Genomic DNA, 22947 nt, shown 5'->3' with positions numbered 1-22947 from the left:
GCGCTGAGCCCTCCGCGGCGTCGGTGCGAGAGGCGGTGAGGCGGCTCCGCTCGGCTCGGGCCGCCCCGATCCCCCTCCGGGCTGGGCGCGGAGCGCTGCGGCAGGAAGAGGCAGCCCCGGTTCCCCCGGCTGCGGTCGGTGGCTGACAGACGGCACCCCGGTTCGGCTCCATTTTAGGACTTTTTTTCTTTCTTTCTTTAATTGAAATACACCACTTTTTTTTTTTTTTTTTTTTTTTTTAATAACTTCTCGCCCATTTGAATTTTTACTTTCGCACAGTACAACCGTCTCCCCTCACTGAGCTTTTCCTTTTCGGACCCGATCTTGCCGTCTCCCAACTCGCCGGCTGCAGCGTGGTTATCATGTCATTCGACCCCACCATCATGCCACCTGCGAACGGCTCCGCCAACGGGACTGCCAGCGGGGCCGAAGGCGGGAAGCCCCCCACCATCCCCACTGTCATGTTCATCTTCGGCGTGGTGGGCAACCTCATAGCCATCGTGGTGCTGTGCAAGTCCAGGAAGGAGCAGAAGGAGACCACTTTCTACACGCTGGTCTGTGGACTGGCAGTCACAGATCTCTTGGGGACCTGCCTGGTGAGTCCAGTCACAATTGCCACTTACCTGCAGAACCAATGGCCAGGAGGAGCTGCACTGTGTGAGTACAGCTCCTTCATCCTCCTCTTCTTTGGGCTGTCTGGCCTCAGCATTATCTGTGCCATGTCTATAGAGAGGTACCTGGCCATCAACCATGCCTATTTCTACAACCATTACGTAGACAAGAAGCTGGCAGGGCTCACGCTCTTTGCCATCTACGCTTCCAACGTGCTGTTCTGCGCCCTCCCCAGCATGGGGCTCGGCAAATCTACTTTGCAGTACCCTTACACTTGGTGTTTCATAGACTGGCGAACAAACGTATCCACCCATGCAGCATATTCCTATATGTACGCGGGCTTCAGCTCCTTCCTGATCCTGGTGACCGTGATCTGCAACATCCTGGTGTGCGTGGCCCTCATTCGCATGCACCGACAGTTCATGCGACGCACGTCCTTGGGGACAGACACCACCTCCAGCCGTTTATCTGACTTTCGCAGACGCCGGAGTTTCCGTCGGATGGCTGGAGCAGAAATCCAGATGGTTATTCTGCTCATTGCCACTTCCCTGGTCGTGGTCATCTGCTCCATTCCTCTGGTGGTGAGTAACATCATGCAACCTTTCTTCTGTTCCATCACCCTTACTGCAGTCTTTTCTCCTCCTAGTCTGTGTTTGTCAAACAGATTCCTGTTGGAATAGGTGCTTATTTGTGGCACCTATAGTTGGTGTCACAAACTATTGAAATAATTCAAAGGCTGTTAGCATACATGCATGGTAAGAGAAAGTTAGTAGATTTACATTTCCACAAAAAGAAACCTGCTTATCCCAAGACCTAGACTTCTTTGCTTAGTTAAAATAGAGCACCAAAATTTCTCAATAATTGTTCAACTGGAATCCACGTAGCAAAGTCCTACTGAGAGCTAAATGCACTTTAAAGTTCACCTGTAAAATTAATTTGTGATAAGTGAAGTTTGGATCTGGCCTGCATTTCTGGCTGTTTAGTGTGTTTTAAAAATGTGCATGCTGTTGCTGAAGGGTGCAACAGTCCCTGATGTGCAAAAGGAGGACAGGGTTGTGTTCACGTGGCACTAGCAACATACAGAGTTCTTCACAACCAAAACCTGAGCTAAGCTTCCACTCCTCAGGTATTCATGCACTATCTCTGTGGTAGATCCCACACAGGCATCCTTCCAGAAGATCCCCACACAGTGGGAGGAGTGAACTCAGTGGAACCACCTGTCAGTGTGTTGCTCAGTGAAATGAGCCTTAGAAGAATCTGGCCCACATAAACCTTGAGATCATGCTGAAATGTCAAACAACATTACAGCTAACCATTTGCTCATTTTCTGAAATGGCTGATACAATTAGTGTCATTGAACTGAACACACAGGATCCACTTTTTTCTGTTCTCCACCTTATCCTCAGGAAAGACAAAAAAACCCCAGATCCACCAGCTAGAGGCTTAGTTCTTGCTTGCCAACTGCCATAATAAAGCTTGTCAAAATCCTGTTCTACTCTGGCTCAGAGACATTAAACAAATAGTTGGCTTGCCTTATTTGCCATCTTCCAAAACGCAGTGTAGGGACTCAAGCAGTGGCTGTGAGACAGAAGGTGCTTTTAGAAGGACTTTTTTAAGGAGGTTTCTCGTCAGTAGGATGATCCCTCTGTCATAGAGAGGGAGTGCAATGTATGTCAAATAGATCTGGCCAGCTGGAGAGGCAGGTGTATATCCCTATAAGGAAGTTTAGAGAAGTGCATGTGAACAGGACTCAGCTGTCGGTGAGTCTGTCCCCCCCCACTCAGAGGAGCTGTAATCACAAGGGTTGGGCCAGGGCTGCCACATTACTGACATAAACGGGAGCTAGTGAAGTGTGGCTGTGCTGCAGCACCAGGGTCCCTGCCGTTACCAGAGGCCATCTCCTGTCTTTCGGTGTTGTCACTTTGTGTGGTGCCGAGGCACGACCAACCACGGTGCCATGTATTCATTGCCTGACATCCGAAGGAGGTCGAGAGGTGCTGTCTAAGCTGCGCACAGGGTGTCCCCGGGAGGAGCACATGCCTTAGACAGAAGAACTGTGCCAGCCTGCCCTGCAGTCCAGCTCCAGAAACGGCAGGGGTAAGCTGACTTGTTGCACTGGGATGCACCAGGTGGCCAAAGCCCTGACAAGTACTGAGGGGTGACAGTACTCGATTTGATTAATCTAGTATCAAAACAGCTACTTCACAAAAGAACAATATTGCCTTTTCAAAAGAGATGCTGGTAAATGTAGAGAACGGGTTCTCTAAATTAAATACAGTGTCATGATGTGATGGACTTAAGCAATTTCAGAAAACAAGCCAAGCTTTATCCTGCAGCAAAGCAGCTAGAGGAATGCTGAGAAGTCTGAATGTGAAAGCAAAATGAAATAGTTTATATCCATTTGAACCTAGGCAGTCTTTTACCTAATATTTAAAAAAAAAAAAAAGGGGGGGGGGGAACCAAGAGGGAGGGTTTACCAGAAAGGGAACTGGATTGTTGAGAGTTAAAATTAATGAACCTGGGTGGGGCAAAAGGTTTATTATTTAAACAGTAGCTAGTGAAAAACTTGCATATAGCAGAAATATGCGAAGGTGCAGGTGCTAAAGTTGTACAGCTCTCCCAGACCTTGATTTCACTTCATACAAAGGCAGAGTGTTACCTTGGGAATGTTCACATAAGTTAGCTTTTACCTGCTAAAGCAGTACATATTTTCTCTATCTAAAATGATGTAAGAGACTCTCAGTCCATTTAGATGGATGACTAAAAATAAAAGGAACCTTTTTCTAAAAAAACAAACCCAAATAACCACTTATATATACATCGTCACAGTGTGGTTAAATTTCTTCATTGTTAAGTAGCTTTTTAAAGTCTTCTGCCTCCCTCTGTGGGAGTAAGCCACAGCCACATTTGCTGCTTTGTACCATGATGAACTGCCATGTATGCTGCTGTGTTAAGCCCTCCGGATGCATCAACACTGAGATTAAGAATGGGGGAAACTCAGAGAAGTGACACCTTTATGCTATAAAGCCCTAGAAAGAGCCACTAGCAGAAGTAGGTAGATTACTAATACATAGACTTAAATTTTCATGACTCGGAGGAGTTTTAGGGAGTCCTCACCGAGTGAGGCGCTCACCTGTAACAGGTCAGCCTAGCAGTCATCCAGAACCATAAAAGTGGTGAGGTGGTGGTGCCAGCATGATTCAGACACATGAAGCAGGCTCAGGGGCTGCTTTGTGACTGAAGTTTTCTCTTGATGAGCTGACTTACCACTGATGATTTCAGATCAATAAACCATCACTTAAAGAAAAGCAACTTCTGGAAGAGACACAAACCTCTAACATTTTAGAACAAACACTTCCGCAAGATAATAAGATATCAGATGGGGTCAGTTCAACAGGATCCACTTACAATTTGACAGAAAAAATTTCAAGACTTGAAATATTAAACAGCTCTGAAATAACTGAGTCACAGATAACAGCAGTTTTTAATAATGAGATGCTTCAGCACATGATTTACAAAAAGGGTTGTTTAGAGTTTTAGTGGTTTTTCATAAAATCAGCAAAATTTTAAAGTAGCAAGTGGTGTAACAAAATTAGGTTTGGTTGCAAAATCCTGAATGAACTTGACAGAACTGAAGGCTGGTCAAAAATATCAAGGAAAGAAAAGATTAAAACTGTGAAAGGAAACTTTTTATATACACTGGTGTGTTCTCAAGATGCAGAAAAGAGTGTGAAAGACATGAATCTGACAATTGTTTAAAAACTTAAGTAAGAAAAATACATAACTTACGTGCTGACTTTTATCTCTACTCCATGTGGGTTATGTCATCTCTTAAAATATTTGGGTTTTTTTAGAAACTAGAATTGCATAGTGTAAAATGTAGGGAATAAATTATGTGAGGAGGGATTTTGTCAAGACGAGAATAGAAATTTTTATCTGGCCTGTCTAAAATCACCAAGCTGTTTCAAGAGTAAATAGGCACACATTACTCAAAGTCTGTAATTCACTCCAGCAGTCTGTCAGATACTCTTACAAATTTTAACTGTGTGATCTTTTCCTCATTGTGACCACTGAACATTGTTGTTAAATTATGGTAATGTTTCAGGGCATACATCTTGTTGATTGCATGAAATGATCAGGAGTTTCTAACTTGATGTTTAATTGATCTAAAATTGGATTTTCTATCGGCTTGGCTGGTTTCAACTTTTTAATATCAGAGACTGTCCACAGCCAACTGCAAGGTGTCAGACATGACTTTCTGGCAGTGGAGTAGTCACCAAGCAGACAGTAAGACCTTGAAGGGCAAAGGTTTTTGGCTTGTGGAGCTGAAAAACTTGTCCTGCTTACTACCATATGTTTTTTAAATTTATCATATCAGCATGTGGGGAGATTTTGAGGGCAGGTGGAAGCTGTGGAAACAATTATAAGTGTGACTGTAACTGTAAAAGTCAGTTTATAATGCTTCACAGGATTAGAAATCATGACTTGCATCTGTAGTTTGTAAAAAGGAAAGCGCAAACAGCACAAGAACTCTGATCCTACAAGTGCCTGTCTTGAGCATAAACTTGACGTACCTTAGAGCTGTGTACTTCTTAATTGCAAATAAACTGCTGGTATTTTTAAGATATATTGTCTGGATTCTACAACTGCGGATCTAACATACAAACTCTATTTTTTAGAGATCCAAATTGTTCTAGTTTGTTTCCTTCTTTAATTAGGATTTCAAATTGCACAAATCCAAGCATCGGATTAGATAACTAATTTAGTAGTGGCTTCCACTTGGCACTTGCTTAGAAGATGACAGGCAATATCTTTTTATCGTGTTACCTCCTGCAGCAGAGGACTCGTAGCCGAAACAGGGTACATCTCTTGCCGTTATTTTAAGTGATATGTTACTAAACTTTGTTTCACCAGTAAGTAAAGAAGGCTAGAACTTAGATTCCTACATGGATAAATTTTTACCCTATTGTGATTAATGTAAGCCAGCAATCAGTCTGAATTGATAAATTCTGACAATCTGGGGAGCTTTTCTGTGGGACTCTTCTGGGAAGTAGAAACAGTTTTGTACAGTTTTCACTGACTAGGTCCACTCTGTGAATCGTTAACTTCTACATGCTGCATAGCTGTCAAAAGGAAATAAAGCACGCAGAGATAGCATAAAACAGGCTGTGCTGTACCATTAGCAATAGTCCTTTTCAGCTATTCTTTTCAGCCACAGAGTGAACACTTGGAGACATTTTCACCTTTCTGTAAAGTGTGGCAGGTAGCAGAAGGAGGTGGAAGAGGTACCTCAATTTCACGTGCTGCTTATCAAAAGAACAATCCGACTATTAAATCACTGACGTGTAACTATAGCTCTGAGTTTAAAAAAAAAAAAAAAAAAAGGCAAGCCAGGTCTCCTAGTTGAGCTGTGCATTTCTTCAGCTGTCTTCAAAGTGTGCCTTGTGTGGTCTGGGTGGCTTTGTTACACACATCATACATATACCCACATACATATTGCACATATACACATACATGTGGTACATATATACACGTACACATTATACATGTCTACACATTACACAAATGTACACATATCTATTATACATATGTACACATACACCTTAAACATATGTACACATTATACACTTACACACGTACATATTGCCATATACACATACATGTGGTACATATATACACGTTATACACGTACACACATACATATGTACACCTTAAACATATATACACATTATACATACACACATATTACACATAGATCCACACCCACCGCGGGGCAGCCACGCCATCTAGCGCCGTGCCCAGGAGCAGCAGTTTATTTATCAATCATTTTTTTAGGAGTCCTTTATTTACATAGCATAAATAGGGAAAGTTGCTTACAGAACAAAAAATCAAAATTATAAATAAAATAGTAAAATTAAAATCTTATAAATAAACTTATAATGAAATTATTTATAAATGAAATTAATAATGATTAATTTATGTCTAAAGTAGTTTAAAATAAAGCAAAATATTAAAGATAAAGGAAAGATTCTTAACAAAATTTTTTTTAAAAAGCCATAGAAATAAGTTCATCATGCATAGGAATACTCTTTGAAGCACCTGAATGGCATGTTTGGCCTAACAGATAAATAAGGCCAAGAAATTAGTGGTCAGAAAGACATCTGCAGTATTATAAATCATTAGGAAAGTTACTGTGGATAAAACTGGCATCACTATATTGCTTTATAAATTCAAGATTATCCCATTATCTTGAGTTCACTAGGTTGCCCATAAACCTAGAGAAAAGTACTGAGAAAGAAAATACAGTCAATCTTCAATGTGACAGACCGTTTGAGAGAGACTGCAGGCACAGGGCTTCCACAGAGGGACTCTGCATTATACTAAACATATCATTGATAGCTTTGGAGAACATTCTATCTCTGGATACTGATGAGGTTGAATGCCACCACACTGCCCTCCTGCAAGAAAATTTATCAAGAGTTGTTAAATTTTTCACCAGACTTGGAAGGCTTCACATGCAGAACTTCTAAAAATAGTACTTATGAGGGCTGTCCTAATTTGGCTCATATATTTAAATGCTTGCTTGCCTCCATGTCTGTAACCTCACAGCTACGCAGGCCTTGATTCATTTCAGGAGCTAAGGATGAGATTCTAAAAACGTCTTAATTTTGCTACTAGATTTTTGCTGTATTAGATAAAAATATAATTAAGGGATCTATTTTGACTTACCTTAAGGAATCTGAAGAAAATAGAATCTTCCATGATCCACTTTTCAGTGGCTTTCCTAAGCCTTTCTCTAACTGGACACTGCTTAGGTCTTGCAAAAATGCAGAAGAGCTATTTGAGACTAATCAACACAACAAACTCCTGTGATGCCATTGTGGTACTGGAAAGATGATATCCAAGAATTGGACTGTGCCTCACTCACAGTAGCATTTACAAAACTGTCTTCTAAACAAGGAGAGAGACCAGCTGAAAAATAAAAGAATAAGCTGAATACATTTCTATGAAGAAGACAGGGCCTTTCAGTTTTAAAATTTATGCAGGATAAACTAGAATCACTAATTAAATAGTCACTTCACACATCACCTTTGACATGTTAAACTCTTGACCACTTCATTAGTATTTTTGTAAGTAAAACCGAATTGCTGGCTTATATAGGAGAACAGAGTACTCTAGTCCAGTGCTGAAATAATCTCATTATCTTGGCCTGTTAAAAATCTCCTAGCTGGGCAACCTGTCTTTTTGGGGTTTTTTCCCCTTTTTTCTTTTTTTTACCCTTCTGTTTTTCTAAACCATGCTGCAGCAAGCAAACATTTGCGGTTATATAAACAGTTCCAGTAAGGATAGGTGCCAGGAAAATACATTTCTAAACTTGGGAATCGACAACTCTGGACTTGCTTACAGAGTCTCATGTACTTGGATCATCATGTGTGTTTCCTTTCATTTCTAAGTGATTATTAGACCTTGCTAGAGGAACTGATCAGGTCTCCCCAGTCAGTTACCTCTTTGCAGGTTGCATGAGACTTGAGGTATACCAAGGAAGAAGGATACAGGTCTATATCTTTGTTCTTGGGAATTTTCAAAGACACCAGCCAAAACTTGGAGGTTCAGGGATTAATAATGAGGTAAAAGAAAGAGAAAAAAGCCAGTCATTTTCTACATGTAACAAAGGTGTTACAATTTTCATCTGATATTTTTTTCTGTTTCCAAAAACGAATTGATGGCTGCCAATCTGAGATGCCTAACTTTGCCAGCCTCCTCTTCTCTCGTAGCTTACATCCACAAATCTAGAGCTCTGGTTTAAAGTGCAAGCTTTTCTCTCCTGATGCAATTTTGTAATTGTGTCTTTCTTTTCCTCCATCTCCTTGGGTAGGTCCGTGTCTTCGTGAACCAGCTGTACCAGCCGGAGTCGGTGCAAGATGTCAGGCAAAACCCTGACCTGCAAGCCATCCGCATTGCCTCGGTGAACCCCATCTTGGACCCATGGATCTACATCCTCCTCCGCAAGACTGTGCTCAGCAAAGCCATCGAGAAGATCAAATGCCTCTTCTGCCGCATTGGAGGGGCTCGGAGGCAGCACTCGGGGGGCAACTTCAACTGCGTGGATGGGCGCAGGACCTCCTCTGCTATGTCCAGTCAGTCACCCTCCTTCATCTCCCGCGAGCTGAGGGAGATCAGCAGCACCTCCCAAACGCTGCTGTACCCTCCAGAGCTGAGCGAGAGCAGTGTCGGCGGCCGCGTGCTGCTCCCAGGCCCCAGCGCCAGCCCGGCGCAGTCCGACACCACGTCAGTACGGACACTGCGGAGCTCCGACACCTCGGACTCCTCACAGGGACAGGACTCCGAGAGCGCCTTCCTGGTGAACGAGATCAGCTCTGGTGGCGGGGCCAGCTCTGCGTCTAAGAGTGGCCCTCTCCAGGTCACCTTCCCCACAGAGACATTGAATTTGTCAGAAAAGTGCATATAGATAGCCATGAAAGGCATCAACCCTGGGGATACTTCCTGGTACATTGGAAAAACTGGTGCAATAGATAGGTGTTCTGCCTATTAATGGGAAGAGGGGTTCAGCTGTGCTTCAAAGGGCTATTTTTCTCTCGCTGTGATGGGTACGTTTCCTTTAGACTACTGAGGACTGTGTGGAACAGACATTGCACTTGGGCCCTGCCATCAGAAATGGTACAGAGCAGGTCTGATGGGACTGGAAAGATGAACTGCCTTGTCTTGTTGTGGGACACAGGAGAGCTACTGCATCTCTGGAAATAGAAAGACCCCATCACTTGCTTTCTTCTTTTTTTCTTTCCCTTTCCCAGTCTGGTAGAATTGTTTTTGCTCCCTCCCTGTGGCTGCTCAGCTATCAAGAGTTTAAGCTTCTGGTATTAGAGGTGAGTATGAGGCAGCTGCTAGGAACTGGACACAGCTACTCTGAGAGCTGCCTGCAGTAGGATTTTAAAGTGTCTCACTAAAGCATGAAAATGTGAATTTTTATCATTGTATATATATCAGGATTGAAAATATTTAAAAGTGTATTCTTCTCTATGAGAAGGTTTGTTATTAATACAAGGTATATAGAAATGATTGCCAGCCTTCTCTTCCCTCAGTATTTCCTGCTGATAAGGCATTCTTGGCTTAGATTTGTTGTCCATGCTAGATTCACAGCTGATGAGGTAATTCTTGAGCTGAGAATACATAAGCACTTTCTGAGTGAAATGGGAATATATGCCTTTTTAAGAGAGAAAAAGAAAACACATCCTTTCAGTTAAGAATATTAGTTTTCAGTATATGTATATACTAAAAAATCAGATTTTATTTATGTTCTGAGAATGTTTTTCTGTGTAACACATGCGCGCCTCTCCGAGTACTTTGGCCCACAGCCCGCACACCATAGGCACACACTTAACATTGCCCATCAGAGTGGTCCCTCTGCTGCCAGGGAGACTCCTTACGTGTAAAGTTAAGGACATATAGAAGTGCTTTCAATATCAGGGCCTAAAACTTTCAACTCCTGGTTAATAGTCTTTATATTCACTTTAGGTAAAGCATCACCAATGTAATAAAGTTATTTTTTCATAACATTTATCATTTTACTTTAAATAGTAAATAGAATTTTATGACTGTGTAATCTGATACTCCATCAAATAAATGTATGAAACCATGGAAGCAGAATCTTCATTTAAAGTATAGATTATATAGAACTATATCTCAGTCTTGAACACCTTGAAAAGCATTTGTTGCTAGAGTTCTAATGACAAACACATCACCAAAACCAGCTGTTAACCACTGACAAAAAGGAGTTTTTGTGTTTTGTGTTGTAAGGGTTAGATCTTGTTCCAGAAATACTGTGTATCAAAATAATTCTGTAGAGATATTTGGGGGATGTTTTGTCAAATATTAAGCATGTTATGCTGCTTAAAGTGTTTTCATATGAATGCTACATTGTAATGAAAATCTTGAGCCTTATGTTGATATGTTTAAGCAGTTGTACCGACCAAAGTAATTTTGGGGATCACAATTAAATGGAAATATTCTGCTTGATCTCAGATGTCTACATGAGTCTGCCATTCAGTGCCAACTCCTCGCCTTAACAAGCCTCCCATCTTGGAATGCTTTGCACTCAGCTACTGCCAAAACATACTTTGTCTTGTAAGTTTCTGAAACACCACAGCATGATCACCATCAGCAAGAAGCAGCTGTCTTCAAAACTGTCCCCAAGAGCACTGACACAGAGCCACAAAAATTCTTTATATATTCCTTTAACAGGGGAGCAGTAGAGCTTATTTGCCTTGATACATACAGAAAGTGAAGTTAAATCTCTACACAAATATTTGCAGCAGCAGCCACTTTTCACCAGTTAGGCTGGAGAACAGTATTACTCAAGGTCCCACTGCAGCTACAGATAAAGATCTGCCTGAATTCCTTGCAATTAAACCACCTAACTATGGCCTGTTGCTTACCAGTGACCAACAAATAGAACAGACTCACCATACTTCCCAAAACAGGAAATAGCACCTGGCAGAGCAGGAAGGTAGGACTGCCACCAGCAGGTAACACCACATGTACCAATATGGGACCAAACCTCTGCAGCTGGCCCAGAGCAGCACACCAATATTACTGGTACTGTATGCAATTACAGAATTAATTATATACAGTGTGTATTTAAATAATTGCTTACTATTTTTAAAATTATTTCATTAATATGCTTTTATTACTCTTTACCATCATTACTGATGAGAAATACATGTGGTCTGAAAGAGCTTTAAGCAAGAATAGACCATCTTAAGTAGCTTCCCTTAGCAAACACATATGATAAGCCAGAGGTGTTCTTCCTGCCTCCAGCATTCACAACGTGTCAGTAGTGGACTCACAGACCATATCATCAACATGAACTCCCTCACTAATGAACTCACGATTCCCAAACAGCCCACAAAGTCTTCTGAGCAATACTGGAATTGCCTGCCACAGCTCCATGGCAGTGCACAAAGGCAAAATAAGAGTGCTTCTGCTGTCTATTTGCAAACACGCAAGTGTTCAGGAGCAGTTGGGCTGAAGGACTGGGCAAGTGTGCCTTTTTTTAGCGTGACAGTAATATCACATCTCCCTCACCTGCCCCATGGTCCTGCTCAGGTTTAGCACCTTCCTCCAATGCTGACCACAAACACATTACTGAACTACATTCCTTGGCCTCCCTGAGCATAACAAGTCTCCTAAAATAAGGCTACAAGTTTGAAGAGTCTAATTTGCCACATGGAGGTTAAAAGGTTATTTTCTTGCTAGGTATTATGAGTCGTTTCCATATATACAAAAGGGCTTCCTTTCTTGCACATTGTTCCGGTTTGGCCAAATTTAGAAATATATATATACTCTGAGAGAAGGCACAACCACCCCTCCCCCCACCAGGTTCGGGAAAAAAATAAATTTTCCTCGAAGGAAAGTGAAGAAGATAAAACTATTTATTTAACAAGCACACGGGAAAGGAAAATAATGTTAAATGGTAAAATCTTTCGCTGTAGAGGAAAAACCTGAGAAAGTGTTCGAGTCCTCCCTTTGGTCTCCTCGGAGCTGGGGCTTGGGCCGGGGCCAGGCCCTCTGTGCCCGGTGAAAAGTCCTCCCGATGTGCTCTGATGTTACAGCAATCAGGCAGTCCAGTAGAAAAAGGAGAAAATCCGAAATTCCAGAGAAGGAAAAGTTCAGCTCTCAGCCTCTCTCCAGAGAACAAGGAACTGCAAAAAAACTGGCCAAAAGCTGACTGGAAAAGCTGCCAGCCGGGTGCTTCCTCGCTCCCCCCTGCCCCAGCTGAAAAAAAAAAAAAACCTGCTATCTTTATGTGACCTTGAACAAGTTTCAAACTGCTTTGAGAAAGTTTTGCTCAGTTTTTTCTTCCCCCTCTCAGGTTCAGTTCAGAGGCATAGAAAGGCCAATAATTAATTTCTGGGCATAGGCAGCGATATGGGATACACATCATAAGGTCACCCCAAGACACACATTAATATCTCCCCTATATTCCCAACCCCCAGAGATCCATATTCCCTCAGAATGGCCTTTCACATCTGCATCCACCTTCCCTAGTTCTCTGTGTTCACAGAAATTTACTGATTCAAAAATTTCTCATACCAAACTTGCATCTCTCAAACTCCATCCCACCCTGCCAGTTCTGTGACTGGCAGTTCCCCACCCTCACTTCCAGCAGTCTGTCCTGCCCACACACGCCAGATCACCTTTCCACCCAGAGACACTGCCAGTCCTCCAACCCCACAACCACACCCCAAGCCCCAGCCCTAACTCAATTCAAGCCCCTGTCCTGTGGCAGGGCTTGGAGGATCCACCCACCACAGGCAGGATGAGAACCAGTATCTACACCAGACAGTGGTTTCTGTGAAGATCTGTGGATTAGTTTGAATCTCTGATCCATGGTAAGTTAGCCTTATTGAACAGTTTAGGGTGTAGGATGTATTGTCAGAGGACTTGGCTGTTTTAAATCAGGCTCACACATTCCTGCTGTCGGGAACACCCGTGCTGCCTGCCCCAAACTGGCACTACAGGCCCAGTGCCAATGCACAAACAGGATCAGTATAATCTGCTATCTTCAAGTGGCACAGCCAGCATCCTAAGTCAAGAAGCTTTTGAGTTTTTATTTCTGCTGCTAGACACAATGGCAAACCTGTTCCACTTACGGCAGATTTCTATTAGAGCTACCAAATACCACTAGGCCTTTGCACTCCGGGCCTTGTTCTAGACCTGCCAGCTTTACAGACACTGAAGTCTGAATCTCCTGCACTTTGATCCCCATATCTAATCTTTCCCTTTGATCATTTATCCTTTACAACCCTCCCAGCTCCTAGCCTTGTGGCTCTTAGGAAATCAGCCCTCAAAGCCAGGCAGCACTCTGGCAGGATTCAGCAGTCATCCATGCCCACCAGTTCCTCCTGCTGCTGAATCATCCCCTCTGGAGATACCGCAGCCCAAGGACTCCAGCACATCTGAGAACACCACCTTAACATGACAGTGAACTACAATAAACACGTGGTTCCTGTAACCTGCCAACAAACCAAGCCCACATGCTTCTGCTTTCCTGTGCCCCAGTCCTAACTACAGTCATTATAGTTTTATAGCTATTCTATGAACTCAAAATTAATTAAGATAGCACCTCAACACTAGTATTTTACCTCCTTTCCCTTGGTTTTAGGATTGGGAGGGAACTTACCTTGTGTGGGCAAGCAAGTTTCCAATGCTACCTCTCTGATCTTGATCTCTAAAACCAACAGATACTCAGACAACTTCAAACAGCTTTGAGGATAAGAAGAGTAAACTGCTCCACTTGCTTTTTATCCTTCTCCATGACTTCTTTTAAAATCCAGTATCTTATGGCATTATCAAGTAAGAGTCACTGTTGTCTTATCTGATCCATATTTTTTTTACCCTCTAGTATTTTTAGAAAGGATTTCTTTCTCTCTCAGTACATTTAAGCTTTTTAAAGATACTTATCTCCATCTATGAGAGTGGAAGTCACATGCTCTGTTTCAGCATTTGAGGTTAACTGCCAGTCAGTCACCTTGAGCTTCCTTTGTAGTCAAGGGAAATTAATTAGGCACCTTGGCAGGCTGATTCAGCTCATTCTAAGATACCTATCTAGCACAAGACATATAAATGGCCCTGTGAGGCTCTGTATTTCTTTCCACTGGATATAAAGGGACTCAAAAGGAAAAAAATATATTTAAATGTTTAACTGTAGACTTTTAAATCAAGGAAAATTAATCCACCTGACCCACTGTTGTTCTTGAGCTTTCCTCTTGAATGGCATTGCAACATTTAAATATGTGATTCATATGGAAGACAAATACATGAAAGCTACTACAGTCACTACCACTAATGATAATGAAGAACAATAAAAATTATTTCCTAGTGTCAAAGGGGAGGTGTATTTCACTAATATCCTATTTTGGATAACATCTCCTTTTGTTCCATCTCATGAGGATATCCCGGAAAGGTTTAAAAGCTGAGCATCACATTTTATTAAATATTTTTCCCCGAGATGTCTTCTTTTCTTTTTTACTGTAACACATTAACTTGTTCACCACAGACAAAAGCAAAAATGAGGAACATTCCAGAATGGGAAATAATAACTTATTTTTGTTATAACCCAAAGAATAAACAAGCATCACTAAGCAGCAAAGAAGTCAGTATTTTATTCAAAACAATCCAGAAAATTCCTTACATGCAAAACATGGCATGCTGTACAAAAAACAATGCTGAAATCATCAGTATTGGAACTTCTCCCCAGTTTGAGAACAGTGTCACAAGAACTTAACTGCTCTACAGAACACTACAGTTCTGACAATACCAGGAATTCACAACCTGATCTAATCAGAAGGAAAACACATTAGTACATGGGATGGAAACCACCACCCCTCGAGCCCAGCACAGCCTGATGGTGCAGATGTACACCCCTCCAGCAGTTTGGCCCTGCAGTGCTGAAGTCAGTAGGAACTTTGTGAATCACTTCAGTGGAAAGAGATTCTGTGATAACATGGGCCTCCGAGAGGAGGACAGCAGTCCTTCCTGTATGAGTAAAGACAGAACACTGACGCAAGTACAAAGCGCAAAGAAAGAAAAGACGAGGTGGATACAGCCAAGCTCCTTCAAAAAGAAAACATACCCTAGAGCATCTCACACATTTCCTTTTCCAGCCAGAGAAGATCTCTTTTCTGAAGAAATCTTTCCAAACCCCTCTCATGCTAACTCTTCCTATGGCTGACTAGATTGTATTAAGTTGATAGGAGAAAAAAGATTAGGAAATCTTTCAACTCTAACAATTTAAACTATCAAACCATATCTTAATCAGGTGCCTATCCAGCATTTAAAATCTTTAATGAAGAAATAAAAATGTAGCATGATGATGTTTTACATTTCTTAATATATTTAGGTCACTGTAGTTATAATTATTTTGAATATTCAGAGGATAGTAAAAGGTGTGATTTTTGTGAATGTGTGTTCATGCAAGCACAGATCTAAAAATTCACACACACAAAAAAACATTCATGGAGAATCTTGAAAAACATTGAACCCTTAGTACAACAAGGCAATTAAGTCTTTAAGAAAGATAATTAATTTTTTTAAAAACTGTATGTATCCTTTTAAACAAAGATATTCTGATATCAGATAAACAGAAAGTATGATTTGAGACAGTTTTTCCGCAATGCACTTTCCACTGCAAAAAACACTATACTTCTCAAGCAACATTTTCTTTTAAAGCGAGTTCTTTTGAAATTAGAAATCAGATTTGAAAAGTGCAAAGATTACTGATTTCAGAAGTTTCACTTGTCTACAAAACTCTCTATTATCATACAAAATGTTATCAAAATCAAGTAAAAATTATATGTTCTCAAACTGAATTCTTCAAGAATTCCTCAACTGACCATTTCTTCCAGTACAGTTAGGATGTGATCATCTCTACCATGTCTCCAAGACAATGAAAGGAGAACAGTCTCAGCACAGAGCACATCAAAGAAACAGCCTGATTTCATTTCTCTGACCTGCCTGTGTGACAAACCAATTGCCACCTTCCCCTGAAGAAAAACTAACATTAAAAAAATCTCCTACAGTATGCCTTAGTACCCACCACGGCATCCAAAATCCAAAAAAGGATAAAAAGGGTGACTCCAGCAGTGCTATCCTGAAAAACTGGCTCCCTAAGGACATGCTTTTAATAGCAGGTTATAAGAATTAGGAAAAGCAAGCTGACTTCCTTTATCAGATTAGCCTCATTAGGAAAGAAAAGCCCTGAATACAATACAATTCAGCCATATCTATTTCCTACTCCCACCATTCCAGTTTTGGTGATCTCTGCAGCACAGCACTCGCGATAAGGAAAGGCGACTTTCAGTCATAACCTGAAGTGTTCTTTCTTCTGGTGAAACATTCAGTTGTAACTAAGCATTCAGGGCCTTGTTTGGTATAGCATTTCCTTTCATCTAATCAAAAAGTGTTTAGCACACTCACTGATGAAAGCAAGATAAAGGTTTCTACTTGATTTGGCTACAAATCAGATCTGTCACACACACAAAATAATAATCCATCTCTGCTTCATAGGATACTTTCTCATAGAACAAGTAATCTTAATGAAAGCAAAGACTGTCAATAACGAAACAGTTCACACTTTTACTGGAAGAAAAATAATGTTAATTAATAGTGATTGAAATAATTTTTACAAGTTCCTATTTCTTTTTGTGCTGGTTTTGGCTGGGATAGAGTTAATTTTCTTCAGAGAGGCAAGCAGGGGGCTAGGTGTTGATTTTGTGCTGGAAACAGTGTTGATAACACACAGTTGTTTTCATTATTGCTGAGAAGTGCTTCCGCAGGGTCGAGACCTTTTCCTGCTCCTCATCCCACCCCACCAGTGAGAAGGTTGGGGGTGCACAAGAGGCAAGGCTGGGAGGAGACAAGCCAGAACAGATGACCCCAACTGACCACAGGGATATTCCATCCCACAGCCATCATGCCCAATACATAGAACTGGGGAAAGAAGGAGTTAGGAGAAGGGAGGACATTTAGAGTGTCTTCCCAAGCCACACATGTTGTAGCCCTGCTTTCCTGGGGACAGCTGAACACCTGCCTTCCCAGGGGAATTAGGCAAATCCCTTGTTTTGCTTGCATGTGCAGCTTTTGCTTTCCCTAGGCTGTCTCTGTCTCAGCCCACAAATTCTCTCACTTTCCCAATTCTCTCCCCAATTCCACCAGGAGGGAGTCAGCTGTGTGGAGCTGAGTTGCCAGCTGGGGATAAACTACAGCACTTTTATAGTTTAAATAAAACTTTCCTAATTACTGGGAAAATGTACACATTAACTTGTAAAATTATGAAATACACAAAGATGAAAGCAGCTGTTGAAATGCAGTTAAGCATTTCAGCATTACATCTGGTCATAAGAATTCATAATTTTCAGAATCAACTCTTGGCTTTCTTTTTGAAAAATACAGATGGAACGACAACTCAGGCCACTGCTTTTTTAATTAGCGAAAGAAAAATAATTTCAGTTCTTTAACTTTTGCAGGCTATCCTATCACATAATAAAAAAAGAACAAACACAAAGCAAGCAAAATACAATAAATAACAGTAGTTCTTGAAACTATGGGGATGACAACTCACGAGGCTGCCCTACCGGGCCCTGATGAAAAGGGTTTCATCGGGAGTGGCAGGACGATTGTCTCGCTCAGTAACAGTCTCTACTGTACCTGAAGCAGACACGATCACCATCGTTTTAGCAGCTGAAAGAGCTTTCTCCTTCTCTGCAATGGCAGCACAGACTGCCACAATTTCATCACTTTCAAAGTCATAGTCTGGGATTGACTCTTGTGCAAGCTCTTTTCCTTTTGACAGTGCTTGCACTGCCTCAGTCTTTGTTGCCTTCTGCTGTTCCTGTAGTTTTCTTGCCCAGGAAAGGTCTTCTTTCCATACTTCAGGGTTCATTGGAAAGATGTGTAAGGATACCTGGAAGCTTCGGATTGCCTATAAGCAAAAGAGGGAAGAAACAAAGATAGGACACTTTAAAGCCGACCTATTCCATAAAAACTGACAGCAACAAAAAAATTACATACATCATTTGAGCAAAGCAAAAAGCTGTTCTATTGCTGTCTTTATTGGAGCAATCCTCCCTCAGCTTAAGTTCAATAGCAGCCTCACCCCCAACCAACTGTATCTGAAAGGACAAAAATGCATGAATAAACTAGGTACCTGGCAACAAGGGCATAAATAAAGAGTTCATACAGGAAAAACAATATTGTAATTTAAAAGGTAAAAGAAAAAACAAATTCTGGATGGTTTTCTATTCCACTTTTCTCTCATCATTAGATGTACGTAAAGGCAAAAGCAGACAGATATGGTTTAAAGAAATACAGAAAAGGGATGACTGGAATTTGAAGTATCACTGGTATTGCTGCCTTTAAATTAGAATGCAGTCGTTTCACATACAGACCTAACACTACACTAATACTAGCCACATGGTAAGCAGTTTCTGTAACAGCTATGTGGTTACAAAAACACATAAATAAATGCTCAAAAGGAGCCAAATAAACTTCAAACTTGGAATATTGCTCTAAGAAAGAAGTTCTATAATCTTATAAAGAATGTAATATTAGTAGAAGTAAGTGTAGTTGGCAATGCTTCTCCTTTCTTTCAGTTCAACTGGGAAAATATTCCTAAATACAAATCCTCAACAGAGAAGCTGTGAAATTTAAAAAAGAGTGTGACCATCTAAAAGTAAGAAGAGGTTGCTACAACTAGAAAAAAGCAACACCAAGAATTACAACTGTAGTGTCTTTTAGTTATATTAACAGTGGGCAAGGCTGAACCTACCTATTCAAACTTAGGTACACGTACACAAAAGCATGTGTGTATTTCATATTTATGACTGTACAGTCAGTTATGAAAATGGGTTAGTGACCTAACTCTTGTATGATGGGTACAGAAGCCTTCCCGTAAGATGAGAAAATTGTGATGATAATGGATTTGGATTATATTTGGGAAGAGTTCTAGCAACTTGCATATTGAAACTTTAAAGACATATGGTAAACCACAGATTACACATTCTGTTGTAATTTATAGATATTTAAAGCATGCCAATTAATTTGTAAAATCACAACTTTTCATCTGCACTGACAGAAGAAACTCATGGTTCATCCTTCTGGTAGCACAGATGAATATATGGGCTCCACATGATGGGAACTCAAAAGAAAGAGATACAAAATCAGACTTAAGAAATGCTGATTATGCTATCAGTATTACTGCTGTTGTAATAGGCAACCTTTCAGTTACAGATGGAAAAAAAAAGCTTGATTATTGGTCCACGGCCAGCTCTAAGTGCAGGAGCATGCTGAATTTTAAACAGGAGGAGGACTGAAGTTTAATTCTTATAAAACACTTGTCACTTTATTCAACTTTGCTAGCTTTTAATTTTCAGGGACACATAAATGACAACTAAACACTACATGCTCTTTTTTTGTATTTCTGTTGAAAACAAAATATAAACAAACACCATCTGCTTTTAAGCTTTACATGAAAGAGGTCCCCTAATTAAAACCTGTCTATATAGTTATGTTCATGCACAATAAATAACATTTGGTAAGCGTCAAAGCTGCTTTGATGATTCATACAACACAGCATAAAAAGATCATCTCAGCAAATCTGTTAGAAAAGAATTTTTGTGCCTGACAATTTTATAAAGAAATAACAAAATATTAAAGTAAATTTTTAAGTGCTGCAAAAGATTAAAGGGATTAATTTGAAAGCAGCAATGTAAAACTGAAAAATACACACTTGTCATCCATTTAAAATTTTATGCTGCCAAAGGAACAGCGCCCAAAGCCACTAATTTCTATTAAGACAGAAGAAAAGAAAATAACAGTGCTACTTTTAATTCTTCTCCTAATGGAGATGTAAATCGCTTTCTCCAATTGCCTGTCGCATTATAGGAAAACACAGTGACACTACATAGAATTGATATTTCTAGCCTCATTTTAAAGAGTAGCTGAGATTTTAGAGACCCTGCATCTAAGGACTACAGCACTTTAAATCAGTACAGTCATGTATCTGCTTTTGCTTCTGTAGGGAAGTGCAGTGTAAAACCTACTGCAAGACATTCCTGCTTGTGGAGTTACAGTATTTGAAAAATCTGTATTTTTAAAGTATTTTATGTTTTTCTCACTAAATAGTATTCCATAGCAAACAATCTTTCATTTGTCCCATGAGCACTCTCTTCTGCTGGTTGGAACAGTCTTCAAATGTGAAGGGCAATTCTGATCAGACTGCACTTTTTTTACAAGTTTCTGTAACACATGGACTTAGTAACTGTCGCTACACAGAAACACCTAAAAAAGCCAGGGGGAAAACTTTAAGAGTCTGTATCTGCTACCAAGGTATGTATTAGGCCTTTATGTTACAATTGGCTGACACTTTCTGACCTGCTTCAAAGGATGTCTATCAGTGAAGCAATCTTTCTGTGTTAAATGATCTTCAGTATGCAATTTTTTTTGTTTGTGTGTTTTTATAGCAGTCAGCATAGTCCCTGGGGGTGCAGGTGCATGAAAAGCTGGACATGCCCTGGCCATGGCACTCACAGCCCAGAGAGCCAAATGTGTCCTGGGCTGCATCCAGAGCCCTGTGGGCAGCAGGGGAGGGAGGGGATTGTGCCCCTCTGCTCGGCTCTGCTCTGCTGGGACCCACCTGGAGCACTGCATCCAGCTCTGGGGTCCCTACACAGGAAGGACAGGGACAGAGCAAGTCCAGAGGAGGCAAGAAAGATGATCAGAGGGCTGGAGCATAGCTCCTGTGAGGACAGGCTGAGAGCATTGGGGCTGTTCAGCCTGGAGAGAGGATTCAGTGATACCTTACAGCAGCCTCCCAGTACCTGTAAGGGGCCCATAAAAGAGCTGGAGAGGGACTTTTACAAGGATATGCAGCGATAGAACAAGGGTTAATGACTTTAAACTGAAAAAGGGTAGATTTAGGCTAGATGTAAGGACAATATTGCTTACAATGAGGTTACTGAGACACTGGAACAGGTTCCCCAGAGAGGTGGTGGATACCCCATCCCTGGAAACATTCAAGGGCAGCTTGGACAGGGCTCTGAGCAACCTGCTCTAGTTGAAGATGTCCTGGCTGACTGCCAGGGAGATTGGACTAGAGGACTTTTACAGGTCCCTTTGAAACCAAAGCTTTCTATTATTCTATGACAATATATTACTGGAATTTAAGTCTTATTTTTGTACTACTCACCATGAACATAAATAATTTTTACAGAGGCATTTATCATAGTAATGCAGAAAACAGGGAACTAAGACGTTTTAGTATATTTAAAGAGTCCTCGTGACATTTCTCTTCTTCAAACAAGAAAAATAATCCAATCCTTTCAGGAACTTTCACACTAGTTTAATAGTTTCTATGGTATAATCTGAATGGCAAATTTGTTTTGTTTGTGCTTTTTTTTTTTTTCTTTAAACTGTCATCTTGAACTTTTCTGTGTAATTTTCTGTTCAGACTATTTCTTCTTTTCAATAAAACATTCTCTCTGGAAATTTCATAAAAAGTAATTCTAGTGTCGTACAAAATGAGGTGAACATGTAATATTTTCCTCTTCTTACATTTACAAAACCATTTTATTCAAAGGTTCCTGAGCTCTCATGTTTTGGAGAAAATACCTGAAATACAGTAATTTTCCAGATGTGAAAGACTATTTTTGTCTTAGGCTTATTGGGATTCCATTAAGTTACAAATGCATGAAAGTCTTTGTTCCCATCTGGTAGATGTGTGTGAGATATACTCATTTCCCCACCTTCCTTCTTCTCTTTTTGAAGAAGTTTGTATCCTCCTTATCCTCCTCTTGTACTTTCTTTTGCTTCAGTGACAGATTTCACAGATATCATTTTGCACCAACTCATTTCTTCACAGCCCTCTTTCCTCACATTTAGTGCCTTTCTGCCCTTACACCTCAGTGCACCCCCCTGCAAAGCTGCAGCATGTTCTGCTGAAGTCACTGCTTCAGGCTGCTTCTACCACAGAGACCTCTACACTGTGCTCTACCAGATGCATGGATATAATCCAGGATAACCAAGGAAACAACCACAAAACTCAATCCCAGCCTAGAAACTGACACAGTTAGCCTAAGAAAATAAAGCTTAAGTGATATGAGTACTTTTACCTTGCAAATCAGCAAAATCCAAGAAAACATTTACTTCTTTATTACCAAATTATACTGCCAAAATTATTGCAGGAACTTTAAAACAGTTTTCAAATAAACTTTCTTCAACATCCCTGTTTGTCTTACCCTGTTCATCTGTTTTAGCTAACACTTTCAATTACATGGTCTAGATGTTGAGAAATGCACTCCTCAAAAGTCCTGAGCATCTGACAAAGGTAACTACTAACAGGAGGTGCCAGCTAAATCAGCCACAATGACTTGCAAGAACTGAGTACCCCTGGCAGAAATGTAGCATTGAAAAATGTAGCTGAAAAGGGCATTTAAACTTTCAGAGACTTGCTTGCCCTTCTGCTTTCTTGATGGAAAATAAAAATTGCCTCAGACTGTAAGATCTTTTTGTGCATTAACAAGCACTATCACAAAATCTATTTATGATTTCCAACAGTGGTTAAAGAAGAAAAAAGGGTTACTCTATAGTAGATGGAGAGGGCAGGACTAACACAGGACTGTCCTGGCGAAGCTAATGTTACTAACTATTACCTCAGTAACTCAGTTGGACTGTTTAAAGCTGTTGAAAAGAATTTAACAGAACCCCACTTTAACTGACAAAGCATGGTACTTTTTCTCTTAACTGAGCATTTCCTAAATA

At 40.7% G+C, this 22947-nt stretch overlaps 2 protein-coding genes across 2 annotated transcripts in view; one reads left to right on the top strand and one right to left on the bottom strand.

Moving 5' to 3' along the window:
• The first annotated feature begins 7 nt into the window (after positions 1-7).
• Positions 8-10647, top strand: PTGER4 (prostaglandin E receptor 4). The gene is made up of 2 exons (XM_032097083.1): positions 8-1193; positions 8489-10647. Exons 1-2 carry the CDS (start codon positions 363-365, stop codon positions 9080-9082), a joined length of 1425 nt encoding a protein of 474 aa, XP_031952974.1. The 5' UTR covers positions 8-362; the 3' UTR covers positions 9083-10647.
• Positions 10648-14771: 4124 nt separating this feature from the next.
• Positions 14772-22947, bottom strand: part of TTC33 (tetratricopeptide repeat domain 33) — a 45280-nt gene continuing 37104 nt past the window's right edge. The window contains exon 5 of the mRNA XM_032096365.1: positions 14772-18112. Coding sequence (XP_031952256.1) covers positions 17762-18112 — 351 coding nt within the window. The 3' untranslated portion in view covers positions 14772-17761. The remainder of the gene's footprint in view (positions 18113-22947) is intronic.

This window comes from Corvus moneduloides, chromosome Z (genome assembly GCF_009650955.1).
Source record: "Corvus moneduloides isolate bCorMon1 chromosome Z, bCorMon1.pri, whole genome shotgun sequence".
Taxonomy (NCBI): domain Eukaryota; kingdom Metazoa; phylum Chordata; class Aves; order Passeriformes; family Corvidae; genus Corvus; species Corvus moneduloides.
Note: the sequence above shows the minus strand (reverse complement) of the source record. Positions and strands in the feature narration are given on the sequence as shown.

Coding starts and splice junctions, on each gene's coding strand:
- PTGER4 (XM_032097083.1), top strand. CDS start 363: ATGTCATTCGACCCCACCATCATGCCACCTGCGAACGGCTCCGCCAAC. Junction 1,194..8,488: donor TCTGCTCCATTCCTCTGGTG/GTGAGTAACATC, acceptor CTCCTTGGGTAG/GTCCGTGTCTTCGTGAACCA.